Below are 14,110 nucleotides of genomic sequence, written 5' to 3' on the forward strand. Positions count from 1 at the left end.
CTCTGTTAAAAGAAACCTTTCCAATCTGACTGGTATCTTCCTGTGCTCTGGTCTCTCTGTATCCTAATTTCTAATGCAATTGCGTGAAATGATTTTCCCAACTGCTTCCCTCTGGATCATGTCATGCTGTAGGCATTTCTGTCAGCCACTCTCCTGGAAAACACTCGTCTGCTAGGAAATGCTGAAATCTCCATCTCAAAATATCTAACCTCTTTGCCTCTTCAAGAATTTATAGCACATATTTCCAAGTTAAAAGTGAAGGCTATCTGAGCCTGTCCTGTAACAGCCTGTCCTGTATTATAAACTTTAAAATACTAAGTATCCACCTTTTAACATGTATAGTTTTGGTTTCCTAGAATTTTGGAAAGAGAGGATACTATGTCAAAGAGTCAAGTTTAGCTGTCTCAGTGAGCAGTGGATATCTTCACTGGCCACGTCCCAGTTTGCCTAGACTTAAAATGAAAATATAGCAAACTTTCTCTTTCTGGTAATGGAGGAAATAAAAATGGTAACAACAAAGAAAGAAAATTAAAAAAAAAAAACCCAAAAAACTATAATAAACTAAAACAAAAAAAGGAAAAAAGAAAAAAAAGAAAAACAAAAACCCAAACCTTTTGTTCTTACCAGCTGTACCAAAATGATAATGGGCTGTTTTCCTTAGTTTTGGTAAAGAAATTTAATTATTTGCCTAACAGATTAGGAAAACAACGTGACCGTGGTCAAGATGATGCCCAACCTCATCAAAATATTTTTATTAAGTCTAGAAAAGCATGGACATGGGAGGGCATGTGCTATGGTGAGTGCTATGAATTGTGTAAGACTGATGAATCACAGACCTATACTCCTGAAACAAATAATACATATATGTTAATAATAAAAAAGCAATATATTTCAAACACATACTTATTAAGAAAACCACTGCATTCATGCAGCATTAAAATAGTAGCCAATGTCTGCTATCTGTAATTATACACAACGAAGGAAATGATGAAGCTAATCAGCCACATGGGTAGCACTTTCACTGTCTCCCTTCCAACCATTCTGGAGCCATTTACCTGTTATGCCCCACACTGGCAGTCTAGGACAAGGAGCTGGCAAACACTCAGAGTGGTGCAGAAGTGTTAGAAGGTTGGACACATCAGCAGGTTGTCAGGAGAAGACTTGAGAGAAGATGAAATGAGACAACTATCCGAAAGTGATTTCATTTTTTCATAAAAACTCTCACAGGTGTTCTTTTAACAGGCTTATGAGACTGAAGCCACAATATACTCATCAAGAGTGTACGACATAAATGCGAGTAACATTTACAAGAATTAACTAAATAAAATATAGCAAATGTTAAGAAAGGAACTGAATTTGAATGAGGTAACAGATAATAAAAGAAGGAAAAATTATTTAATGATTGATAGGAGGTAAATTCCAAGGGAATGATGCAAATTGTTTTGTTTAAACATGAACTGTATGAAATTTACTTTAAGATTTTGCTAGGGAAAACCGAAAAAATGCACCTTTTACATCAGTATTTCTCACTAATTACATAAATGTTTGATTGCCAATTTCAGAAATACTGATTTTGGTTGACATGGATATTATAAGTGGATAAACTATCTTTGCAGAACCCATAAAATTTTCCACCCCTCACTTAAGACCCCAAATATTTTGGGGGAAGGAGTAGAGTTAAAGCATGAGTTGTATATAAATATACTGAATTAACAAGTCTAGGGAAAAAACTACATGATAGAAAACTTGAACTTTTTTTTATCACTGAACCATGATCAATGATATGAAGTTGAGAGTATCTGAGATATATTGGTAAAAGTTGGTTAAGACTTGGTGTTTAAATCTGTTCTTAACTACAGGTCTTATCTTATGTGTAAACATTCTGTAAGAATCCATTTATCTGTAGTAGTAGTAATAAAAGCATGCACTTACCATGTGCTGAATGAAATACCTTAAACTCTCATGACAATCTTTTTTTTTTTTAAGACTTTATTTATCTGAGAGAGAAAGAGAGGGAACGAAGGAGTACACAAGCAGGGGGAATGGCAGAGGGAGAAGGAGAAGCAGGCTCCCCGCTGAGAAAGGAGTCGGACTAGGGGCTCCGTCCTAGGACCCCGAGATCATGACCTGAGCCAAAGGCAGACGCTAATCAACTGAGCACCCAGGTGCTCCTCACGACAATCTCTTTTTTTAAGATTTTATTTATTTATTTGACACAGAGAGAGATCACAAGTAGGCAGAGAAGCAGGCAGAGAGAGAGGGAGAAGCAGGCTCCCCAATGAGCAGAGAACCTGATGCGGGGATCGATTCCAGGACCCCGAGATCATGACCTGAGCCAAAGGCAGAGGCATAACCCACTGAGCCACCCAGGCAACCCTCCTCACGACAATCTTATAATAATTATCATCCCCATTTTATTTTATTTTATTTATTTATTTTTTAAAAGATTTTATTTATTTATTTGACAGACAGAGATCACAAGTAGGCAGAGAGAGAGAGGAGGAAGCAGGCTCCCTGCTGAGCAGAGAGCCCGATGTGGGGCTCGATCCCAGGACCCTGGGACCATGACCTGAGCAGAAGGCAGAGGCTTTAAACCCACTGAGCCACCCAGGCGCCCCCATCCCCAGTTTAAAGGTGAGGAAACTAAGGTAAGTGAGGTTGTAAAATTTACTCAAGTTAACATAACTGGAGAAATCCCAGCTTTGCTTTCACAGCTTGGACTCTAAAACCTCTAAGCTAACTAACAAATCAAGTCATAGGTGAGACTAACCAGATACAGTCTGAACTGATTCTAGTAGTTTTGTTAAATGAACAATGAAAGAGCATCAAAGGTCATAAAAGATCAGTGTTTTGTAATTCAGTACAATGACAATGTCCCTGGCACTTAAGAAGACTTTGCAGAGACTCCCAGAGATCTTTGGTGTAGTCTATTTCACCACACCATTAATGCAGGAACAGCCCAGTCAAGTTAAGTTTCTCAAGTAATAGAGTTTGTTAGATCCCAGCTCTCTTTACATTTCTCGGCAGAGAATGCAATGTACGCTATGCTCAGTTAATCACGTGAAGTTTTGTATTTCCAAAGGCAACAACATGAACTCTGTTGTAGAGAATATTTCTTGAAGTAAGTTAAAATGGGTTTTAGGAATCTTTTACTTGTACATAATGCTATTTAAAGGGGGGGGGGGCGCGCCTGGGTGGCTCAGTGGGTTAAAGCCTCTGCCTTCGGCTCATGATCCCAGAGTTCTGGGATCGAGCCCCACATCGGGCTCTCTGCTCTGCAGGAAGCCTGCTTCCCTTCCTCTCTCTCTGCCTGCCTCTCTGCCTACTGTCTGTCAAATAAATAAATAAAATCTTTAAAAAAAAAAAAAGACTTCATTTATTTATTTGACAGCGAGAGGGAACACAAGCAGGGGGAGTGGGTAAGGGAGAAGCAGGCTTCCTGCTGAGCAACGAGCCCAGTGGGGCTTGATCCCAGGACCATGACCTGAGCCAAAGGCAGACGCTTAACAACTGAGCCACCCAGGTGCCCTGTGCATAATGCTATTTTAAGATATTTTAACCAGAGTAATTTTTCAATTGAATTTATCCTATAAGTGTGATTATTTTAAAATTTTAATTTGAAAATCATAGTAGTAAAATAACCAGCTACTTAAGCTAATCAAGCTACTTAATTATATTACAGAATTAGAAAATATTTAAAGAAACAGGGAGGGAAGCAATTTTACCTTACTAAATTTTGCTGTGTATATTCAACCTTCATTAAAATTTGGACCCCAGTTTGAGAGCGAATGTAGGCTTTCAACCTGAAATAAAAATGTCATATTGAAGGAAGCAAAACTGATTTTTAATATATTTCAAGATAATATCTATGGAAGACCAAACATTTAATTAAGAGTAGCTAATAATACTTAAAATTCAACTATCCAACGCAGAAAAAAAGGTTAAAAATATTTTCTAACCAAGGATTTGAATTTTTAAAAAATTACCTTTCTTCTCTCTTAAATTAAAAAATATTTATTTCAGTAAATTAAGTTAAACTTGGTATTTATTTTTAAAAAATGCATCCAATTTAGTGACAGGTACTTTGTCTTACTGCCAAACACATGACCAATGATTATAGTTGGATTATCAGTATTAAGAAGAAAAGAAATTCAACCATTATACGTGTACCAAAGACACTACTTGATATGGGGTGTGGATTTGGTTCAGTCTGAGCACAACCTTTTATTATAAGTAGAAGATGAAATTTAATTAGAATTGGATCAGACATTTTAGAATCCACCCGATCTAAAAGTTAAACACCAGGTTACTCTGGAACCAAACCAAGCATTCATATCCTAAGCAGGTACCATCTGGAAAAAAAAAAAGTTAAATGGGTTCCTGCTCAGGAAAACTAATTCACACTCTAATAACAGATTTGCTTTTTGAGTGCTGCCTACTGTGTGCTAGGCCCTGTACTAGAAACTTTATAATTCTGGGTTGTTTTTTTTTAAGCTTCAAATAACCTTATCTAGTGAATATTATCATTCTCATTTTACTGATGAAAAAAATTAAGGTCCAAAAGTTAAGTAACTTACTCCTTGATCACATAGTAAAAAAGAGACAGAGCGAGCTACTGTAGCCCAGATAGATAACTGAATCTTTCTACTGTTCTATGTTAACCATTTTTATCCATGCTATATTTCTGGACAGGAGGCAGAACGTATCGTAATTAGTTTTACGAAGACTTGGTTGAAACAGAACTCCCTGGTCTTTAACAATTATTCAGAAACTGTTAATTTTCCAAGTTTCTGATTTAACTTTAAATAAGTTTGATTCGAGAGTTAACAGTGCAGACTCTGATTCCAGAACACCTGGGTTTAAATCCCAGCTTCACTGCTTACTTGCTATATGAAGTCATTTAACCACTTTAAGGCTTAGTTTCCCCACCTGCAAAATGGGCATAATAGTAGTAATCTACCTTAAAGGGTTACTGTGAGGATTAAATTACTTAGTACATATTTATTATCTCCTCCAATGAGTGTCTGGAAAACAGTAAATACTAAGTATTATGTACTGTTTTTATTGCTATCCAAAAACATCATCCATGACTGACAAAACCTTGAGTAAACACCAAGGAAATGGCACAGAAAGTAAACTGTACTGACATATCATATTCTAATAAAGTCACAGCTCTACATAATAAATGTGTACATAACCAGTACCTCAGCATTTTTAATAATTTCAGAAAATTACAAGACTTTTGAAGCATACCTTTGACGAATTACAGGATCAGATTTTTCAGGATCAATGTAAGGTCTTAGGATTTCGTTAATAGTTTTATCATCTGGTACTCTTCCCAACAAAAACAAAAACAACAAAAAGAAAACATATTATGTATAAGCTTCTACTAATGGTGTTAACTTGGAATTACTAAATCTTGTGGTGTTTTGTTTAAATGACTAAACACAGACCTTTTATTTTACTCTTGGCAAAATATAACATCCTTTTAAGCAAAAACTGCTTAGGAAAAAGGCTTAAAAAAACTTCTTGGACACACTTAAAAAGTCCTAAAAAGCAATATTTTGAGAAGCTCCCTATAAATCAATTATAAAAATATGAAGCCTCTTTTAACACACACACCTGTGCTCACAGACGAGAAGAAAGAACTAAGGATGAAATATGTTTGAAAGATGTAGAAATATAAAATCCGAAAAAAGGTTGCAAATTTCAGTGCATGTTCAATTTCAAGTTTATTCATTCTAAATCATAAGACCAGGGTAAAAAATTGATACTACTTTTTCTGGAAACAAAGTATTTCAAGTTTTTCAACTTTTCAGTACATATGCACATTGTTTAGAATTATAAATCTGTAGAAACAAAATTAAAACACTGCTTTGAATAACTTTTTCCTCAATTATACATATTCATATATACTGTGCTATATATATATATTCATATATACTGTGCTATATATATATATAATGTGCTATAATATCTCCATCCATAATATTTAAGTCCTTTCCCTGACTTTAGTCTGGTATAAACTTCAAAGGTAACAACTTAGTTATCCATTTTACTCCTGATATACATTTAAGTTAACAGTTTATTGTAAATACAAAACCACAATAAGAACAAAGTTCTTAATAGTTGTAATACTATACCTTTTTTCTATGTACACAGCTTGACTCTGAGGAAACTGGAGCTTCACATGCCAACAAAACTGCTGTTTTCTAAATTAAAAGATAATCTTATGAGGATCAAGGCAGACAATAAATTTTCTTTTTCAGATAGTAATTCAAAAAGTAAATAGTCCATCTAAATGGACTAAAGATACATTAAGTCCCTAACACTTAATGTATCTTTCAACTATTTTCTAAGGTTTTAGAGGCTGTTTTCAAACAATATACCTGTAAGGATTCTGAAGAGGAAAACAAAATTAAGTACAGCAGTTTTGAATTACAAGGACTTTACACTCCTGAATTAGAAGGCAATTTCACACAGATCAGGGGCTTTTGAGATCAGTGTGTTACTACTTCAAGTTTACAAATAAATTCCTCCTGACTAAAAACAACGAGCTGATGTCTTTGCCTAACTAGTTTGGAAATTAAGTGAATGAAGTGTTGTCTGGTTGCAACCAGCTGGCTGCAGATACACTTCCAAGCCATGAGTACATGCGTTTAGTACCAAAACAGTAGACAACAAGTTGGTTGCTAAGCAGAATGCACTCTCAGCTAGAGTCCTTTTGCTTTCAGGTCTAAACTTTGGTTTGATACATGATCAACAGTAATAATTCACCAAATGACTAATTTTAGCATAATGACCATATGTTCTATTTAACACACCTAAATTTGGTGACACTATATACTATTCCTTCTTTAAAAATTTTAATGCTTCAAATATTCAATCCAACAGAGAAAATTTAAATGTTTTCACCATATGATGGTTTTACATGTTTTCCTTACTTAGAGGAAATTTCTAACAACCCACTGGCAAGTTAATGGCCAACAGCGTGTCCAAGCCAATGACCAGCATCACTATAAATCTGTCCCTTAGCAGGATGGCTCCAAAATCTCAAATAGTTTTCTTTTAATACTATCTAGTAGAGTATCTCTCACTAAACATTTATATGATTTAGTCAAATTTTTATCAGATACAGTAAGAATAAAAGCAAGTAAAAATCCTTCTTTTAGGGTAAGTCTATCACAGATCTGCTTATGGAAGTTTTCATTAATAACAAGACAGTTTTTAGCATGAGCTAGAAAAAAAATATGCTTGATTATACTTATGTTGAAAGTGCCACTTATCATATAAGAAATAATCATGTTAAGTTTAGCATTTCTTTTTTTTCTGATAGAACAGAGTCATAAAGCACCCTTTATTAACTTAAAGACCAGATGTCTAAAATCTCAGAGGAAAAACCTCTAAAAGAAATCTGAATGCAAATATAAGTTCCTGGTTTTAAATAAACAATTCTTCCAAAACAAAACACTCTGCAATGTTCGTTATCTGTGAAACAGGCATTGCATCATATCACCATCAAAAAGGCTCAGAGATTCCATATTTCCTTTCTCCCCCTATTTATTTATTCATCTGAGAGAGAGAGCGCACACATGTGGGGTGGGGGACCAGAGTGGTAGGGAAGAAGAAAGAACCTCAAGCAGATTCTGTGCTGACTGGAGTGTATGGAGCCCAACATAGGGTTCAATCTCACAACCCTGAGATCATGACCTGAGCCCAAACCAAGAGTCAGATACTCGACTGAGTCACCTAGGGCCCAATTTCACATTTCTTAGTTAAGATATAAACCAATTTTTAATCTAAATGTATAATATGACTTCTTTCTAAATATATTTGTTTTTCCCATGTTATAGAGGAGAAATAAGATTATGAATTCATCTTATGGAATTGTAAATCATATTTAATTACTCCAATCATTGCTTGAGTAATTTCAAGAACCATTCCTCTTTCTTAACACTTAATAGACACTAAATACCTTCAGAAAGTACTTAGCATTCCAAAAACAATGGAAGAAAAGCCCCTGGAAATCATTTTATTTGCTATAGTTAACTAGTTGTGATTGTAAAGAAGTCATTCACTACTATTTTATTATATATACATTGCTAAATTATGACTATTATAAAAATATTTCTATATATGGTCTCAGTTCAAACATGAACAAATTTTAACAAATGACCTTGCAATTTTTTCATAAACAAGGAAAAAGTATATAAAGAACACTCAATGCACCCATACTCAAGATTAAACCAACTTGCATGTTGCCATATTTGTTTGAAATATTTTTTTCTTCTAAGGAATAAAAAGTTAATTGAACTGTTCCTTGATCAAATTCCCTTCCCATCCACCATCAGAGGTAGCTAATTTCCTGAGGTTGGGTGTATATTCTTGCCATTCATGGTTTTGTACTTTATGTATATATCCATACACATATGTATAAACAATATAGATTTTGTGTAATATTAACATTTACTTCAAAGTTATCATATTCTAAATATCCTATGCCTTGCTTTTCATTTACATTATCCTTTAGATTTTAATACATACAGATTAGTTCATTAACTTAAACTGTTCTATAGTATTTCATTTTGTGAAAAATGCCAAAATCTATTTATCTATTCTCTACTGACAGATATTATGATTGCTTCCACTTTTTTATCATTTGTTTTACCATATTAAATTACAGTAAAGAAAAAATAAAAGATTATCCCTAGGGATGGGTCTATCATTTACCTCTTCTGGTACACAAAATTAAATGTTAGCTTCATTGAAAAACTGCCTGTATTTTTTAACTCTATGGTAGTGTAAAAATCATTTGCAAACAGTAGTTCAGAATACAAAATTTAAATGAAAGAATGGACATAGGAGGTTGAAGGGTACTGTATAAAGATTCCTGAAATGGCTGAGTTAATTTATTTCTGAAGTAGTTGCCAGTTCTTTAGTGTTCCTGAAACTGATGTAGTTCTGCCATGGGCAATGAAATCTAAACCTCAAAAGAATTAGGGTTTTTTTAAGTTAAATTTTTAATTTTAATTCTAGTGTAGTTAACATACAGTGTTCTATCAGTGCTCATCATGATAAGCACTATCATCTGTTTCACCCTCCCCTACCTCCCCTCTGATGAGCATCAGTTTGTTCTTCAAAGAATTAAGTTCATTTCCCACTTTTCATAATCATATATAGTGATACATGTCCCAATTATAAAAATACATTACACCAAAATCACAACATTATTTTTGAGGGGGATTGTAATTTTATGTTTTATGTTTGCATCAGTAAATTTTCTAGAACACTGTAAAGGGAAATGGAACACTTTGGTGAGTATCTTTATGCATGCGCACACACACACATACATTTTTGTATTTTGGACTATTCTGTAAAGATGGATTCCAAGGAGCAGAATCACTGGACTAGAACAGGGTTTCTTAACCTAGGCAGTGCTGACATTTTGGAACACATACCCCTTTGTTATGGTGGTGGTGGTGGTGGTGGAGGTGGGAAAAGACAGGGGAGACAATTCCCCCTGCAGGATGTTTAGCAGCATCCCTCAAGATGCCACTAGCAACACCCACTCCTCCCGTATGACAACCAAAGATGCCTCCAATTCTTGCAGATGTCCTTTGGGAGGCAGAATCACCACTTATTGAGAACCACCAGGATAGAGCTTAAAACATTCACTATTACTCCTACTATATCAAGACTACTATCCCCTAATTTCAACAAAATGCCTTCAACTATAATCATGTCACTGTGTCCTTGCCATAATTACCAAATTCTCACGAATGGAAATACTGTAAACAAATATTCTAGGTAACTTATGTACCTCAAGGCACTATGTCTAGAGTTTGATAACAGACTAATGAAGAACAGTGGCAATTGTTAAACCTAATGTCCCCTCTGGACCACCTGACAAGTAAGAGAACAGTGACCTCTCTGAGTCCCATGAAACTAAAAAACTACTCATGCATAGCAAAGCTTTTTCTCCTGCCCCCTCAATCATGCATTCTTAATGAGGGCAGCATCACCCCAAAGGGGGGTAAAGTTTGTTCTTGGGAGTGCTAAAAAAAAATCTCAAATATTACCATGGCGTGTGGGCTTCCAAAGGGCCACTGTACATAAACAAGATTAATAAGTACACAGTATATCTATGGTATCAAATATCATGGAGGAACAATTAGACGGAAAACGTCTAAAAGGGCTCCTTGGGAGGCAATAATAATAATAATAAAGGTTGAGAAACATTTATAAGTATTAAAAGAGGAAAATAAATATTATACTTGATTTTAATAAGGTAATACAGGGCACTTACTTAACAGCTAATGCTTACTAGAAACTGTTAAGGCTCATTCTCTTCCACTGTTTAAAGAAAACAGTATGTGCACGATGACACAAATTTACAGGGGATGCAAATTCTATACCCATGCCTATAATTATTCTTCTGACTCCACGACTTAAAATTGCTAATTTTCATATCTGGAGTGCTACCACAATTCCAAGGAAGAAGGGCAGAAAACAAAGGCACCAGATCCTTTTAAATGGCACTGATCTCTTGATACAGAAAGATTTTCAAGTTCATTTGTAACCAAAGAAATGGAAATGGAAATGAAATAGTTTTACCTGTCAGATTTACAAAGAGATCGTTAAAATTAGAAATACTAGGGAAGAGTGGTGAAATGGACACTTTTCATTGTTGATAGAAATATAAATTGGTGTAAGCTTCCGGCAGTTTAGTTTCATAAAAGCTATAAATAAATATTCACAATAAAAAATACACATATTTTTGCCTCAACAGTTTTATTCCCAGGAATTTATTCCAAGGAAATAATTGGACAAGTAATGACATATGTTCATGTCTGCTGTTTCACTCTAGAAAAAAATAAAAAACAACCTAAATGGGTATCATCAGAGAACTGATTAAATAAATTATAGCAGATCTACATAATGAATGAAAAGATGAGGCAGAACTATATGCACTGAGGTAGAAAAATGTATGTGTTGAATGAGGACATATATGTTCAAAATACAAATCCATAAATGTGTTTACAAGTATGAAGGACATGCCCAAACTTTTAACTACGGTTATTTCTTGCCATAATGAAAGGACTTAATTCTTACTTTATACATCTCTATTAAATCTCTGACATAATGATTTGCTAATTTTTATAATCAGCAAAATAAAATGTTTCCATGGGAAAGTAGAGGATGATAGTCCTAGAAAGGACAGGACTAATTTGACCATTCTTTTTAAACCTAAAAATATTCCTTAGTGGAAGTGTTCTTTTAAGAGGTTTCCTTTTTATCTTAGAGATTATTACCCTACCAGAACTAGGGTTACTCATCTAATCATTTTGACAGCTTCAAAGCTATCTTCCTCAAGAAATAGTCCACAGGGGCGCCTGGGTGGCTCAGTGGGTTAAAGCCTCTGCCTTCGGCTCAGGTCATGATCCCAGGGTCCTGGGATCGAGCCCCACATCGGGCTCTCTGCTCAGCAGGGAGCCTGCTTCCCTCCTCTCTCTGCCTGCCTCTCTGCCTACTTGTGATCTTTCTCTGTCAAATAAAAATTTAAAAAAAAAAAGAGAAGAAATATTCCACAGCTAAGAGTTACATATGAAGGCTGAATTCTTAGTACTAAGATTTCTAATATAAAATTTAAATGAGCTTGAATATTTTTGTTTTAAAAAAAAATTACTAATTTTCATTCCACTCTCTCACTGACTAACCAGTATTTACTCAAAGGCTCCCTAAGCATTAAGCATGCGAACAAAGGGGACGAGGCCATGGAAAGCTTCTGTTTAGGGCTTAAATCAACCACCAATCCTGGGCACCGTGTTTCCCTTCCATATGGCTATGAGAGAAATACAGAGTTTCCATATGAAAGCACCTTGTTCTTCATGGATGCTGTACAGAGGAAGAATACTCAACATACTGTATGGACCAGAGGTAGGAGAAGGCAAAGGTTAAGTGGACTCTGGGCTTAAGTCCTACTCTTAACAATTTGTAACTTGATGTGATCTTGAGCAAGAGATAAATTTCTGTGACTCAGGTTTCTCAGAGTAAAGTGGGGGATAACAATAGTATTTATATCATAGGATTAAATGAGTAAATATATGTTGAGAGCTCAGAATATATAAAAAATGTTAGTTACTGTTTTTACCATTGTTGTAATTCTACATTCAATTCAGTGTTCTGAGTTACGAAGCTTAGCACAGAAATATTCACAGGTCCTTTAACTGAGAATATTTTGCCACGAGTTCCTGACCAAATTCCACTTACCTTGAATTTAGTGTTTAGTGGCTAGAGATGAAACTGAACATTTGGATTCATATTAGATTGTTAAAAGCCCTGAATGTTCTGCTAAACCCTATGGATTTTATTTTGTGGTTAATGCACCAACAACAAAGCTTTTAAAAAAAGAAATGAAGGGGGGTGCCTGGGTGGCTCAGTGGGTTAAGCCTCTGCCTTCAGCTCAGGTCATGATCTCAGGGTCCTGGGATAGAGCCCTGCATCTGGATCTCTGCTCAGCAGGGAGCCTGCTTCCTCCTCTCTCTCTGCCTGCCTCTCTGCCTACTTGTGATCTCTGTCAAATAAATTTAAATAAATAAATAAATAAATAAATAAATAAAATGAAATGAAGGGCTTGGAGGGAGAATCATCATCCTACTACTTAACTCTCCTAGTAAATATTTCTATAGTATATTCTACAGTATATTCAAGACATTAACTTTTTAGCCCTTATTTGTAATTATTAAGGGAAATGTTTCTCACTACTTTTGAGAAGCACAATAATAGGTCATGTCAGTTCAAACGTCTAAAATTTTTACTTCTGATTTTTAAATACAGGTGACTCCATGGGAGTAAGCTAAAGCTAGAATTTCCACATGTCTAATCTTCAGAATACTATATCACTAATTAAGTTAGTAAAGTCCATAGCTGATCAAACCTACCAGCAGAACCTTTTACCAGAGTACTAGCAAGGAGCAATAGTAATAACAATAGTTCATTAAGTGCTTTTAATATGTCCGACATTGTTCTAAAGGTTTTACCTGTATTACTTCATTTAATTCTTTTAACTCTGAGATGAATGCCATTATTTCATTTTACAGATGAGAACCCTAAGACAGAGAAAAGTCTCTCAAGGTCATTATTCAGTTGGAAAGTTGCAGATTTGAACCCAGACAGTACAATTACTCCAGAGTCTATGCTCTAATCAACTATACCATTATGAACTTAACAGAACTGCAAGTTCAATAACAAACCATGTATCTTTACGTACTGTTAATTTAAATGCAGCTGAGTTATATTTTATATATTTGCCTTCATATTTTGAAATCATTTATAACAGTTATAGTTTAACTGCCTCCTTGGCAGACTCTTACCACCACCCTCGTTCCTAATCTATAACCATACTTTGAGGAATGGAACCCATTCCCTACCTCTAGGGATATGCACTTAATTGGTTGGCTTAAGAAAATCACTACCCATTTTCCTTGACACAATGGCTCAGGATCAGGACTGGGCAGATGACCTAGGTGGTCTTATTGTGGTGAATTTCAGGCTTCCTGTTCAATAATGCTGGGAGAGAAGCACTCCTGGATCTTTACTACAACTCAAACTGTTACCAGGGCACCCTATGAGCATGAGGATTGAGCTTACACCACAGAAGATACAATGGAGAACCAGCAAAAAAACTGAGTTATTGATGATGTAATCGAGTCATTTTATCTATTAACTCTGAAGTCCATTCTACCTCTGGACATTCGGTTATGATGGCCAATAATATACCCTTTTAAAACTCAAACCGGTTTGAATTGGGTATTTTATTTCAAGCAACATCAAGCATCCTGATATAAGGAATTGAAGTTTTCTTCTTTCTAGGTTTCATCTTTCATTTTTCATTTTGAAGCAGTAGAAAAGGGATAGACTAAACTGTAAATTGTCAACTCTTATGAAATTTGGAAGCAGCACATTCTACCTGAAGGAATTTCAGGAAAAAACAATTTTGTTCCACCATCAGTTATAAAACTTTATCTGAATTTAAAGCAGAAAGAAAATCTACCAAATTTTGAAACCCTTCGAGGGAAAAACAAATGTGTAAAATATCTACATAATCCTT

General features: G+C 35.0%; 1 protein-coding gene across 4 annotated transcripts in view; it reads right to left on the reverse strand.

Moving 5' to 3' along the window:
* LOC111143597 (zinc finger HIT-type containing 6) overlaps positions 1 to 14,110 on the reverse strand; it is a 73,919-nt gene that overhangs the window by 35,191 nt on the left and 24,618 nt on the right. For all 4 annotated transcript variants that reach the window (XR_002640337.1, XR_002640338.1, XM_022497426.1 and 1 more), the window contains 3 exons: positions 6,144 to 6,212; positions 5,254 to 5,334; positions 3,726 to 3,803 (listed from right to left, as the gene is read on the reverse strand). Coding sequence is in view for 2 of the 4 variants with exons in the window: in XM_022497426.1 (XP_022353134.1) it covers positions 3,726 to 3,803; positions 5,254 to 5,334; positions 6,144 to 6,212 (228 nt within the window). In the remaining 2 variants the exon portion in view is untranslated. The remainder of the gene's footprint in view (positions 1 to 3,725; positions 3,804 to 5,253; positions 5,335 to 6,143; positions 6,213 to 14,110) is intronic.

The sequence above is a fragment of the Enhydra lutris genome, unplaced genomic scaffold (genome assembly GCF_002288905.1).
Source record: "Enhydra lutris kenyoni isolate GAN:26980312 unplaced genomic scaffold, ASM228890v2 scaffoldscaffold9, whole genome shotgun sequence".
NCBI lineage: Eukaryota > Metazoa > Chordata > Mammalia > Carnivora > Mustelidae > Enhydra > Enhydra lutris.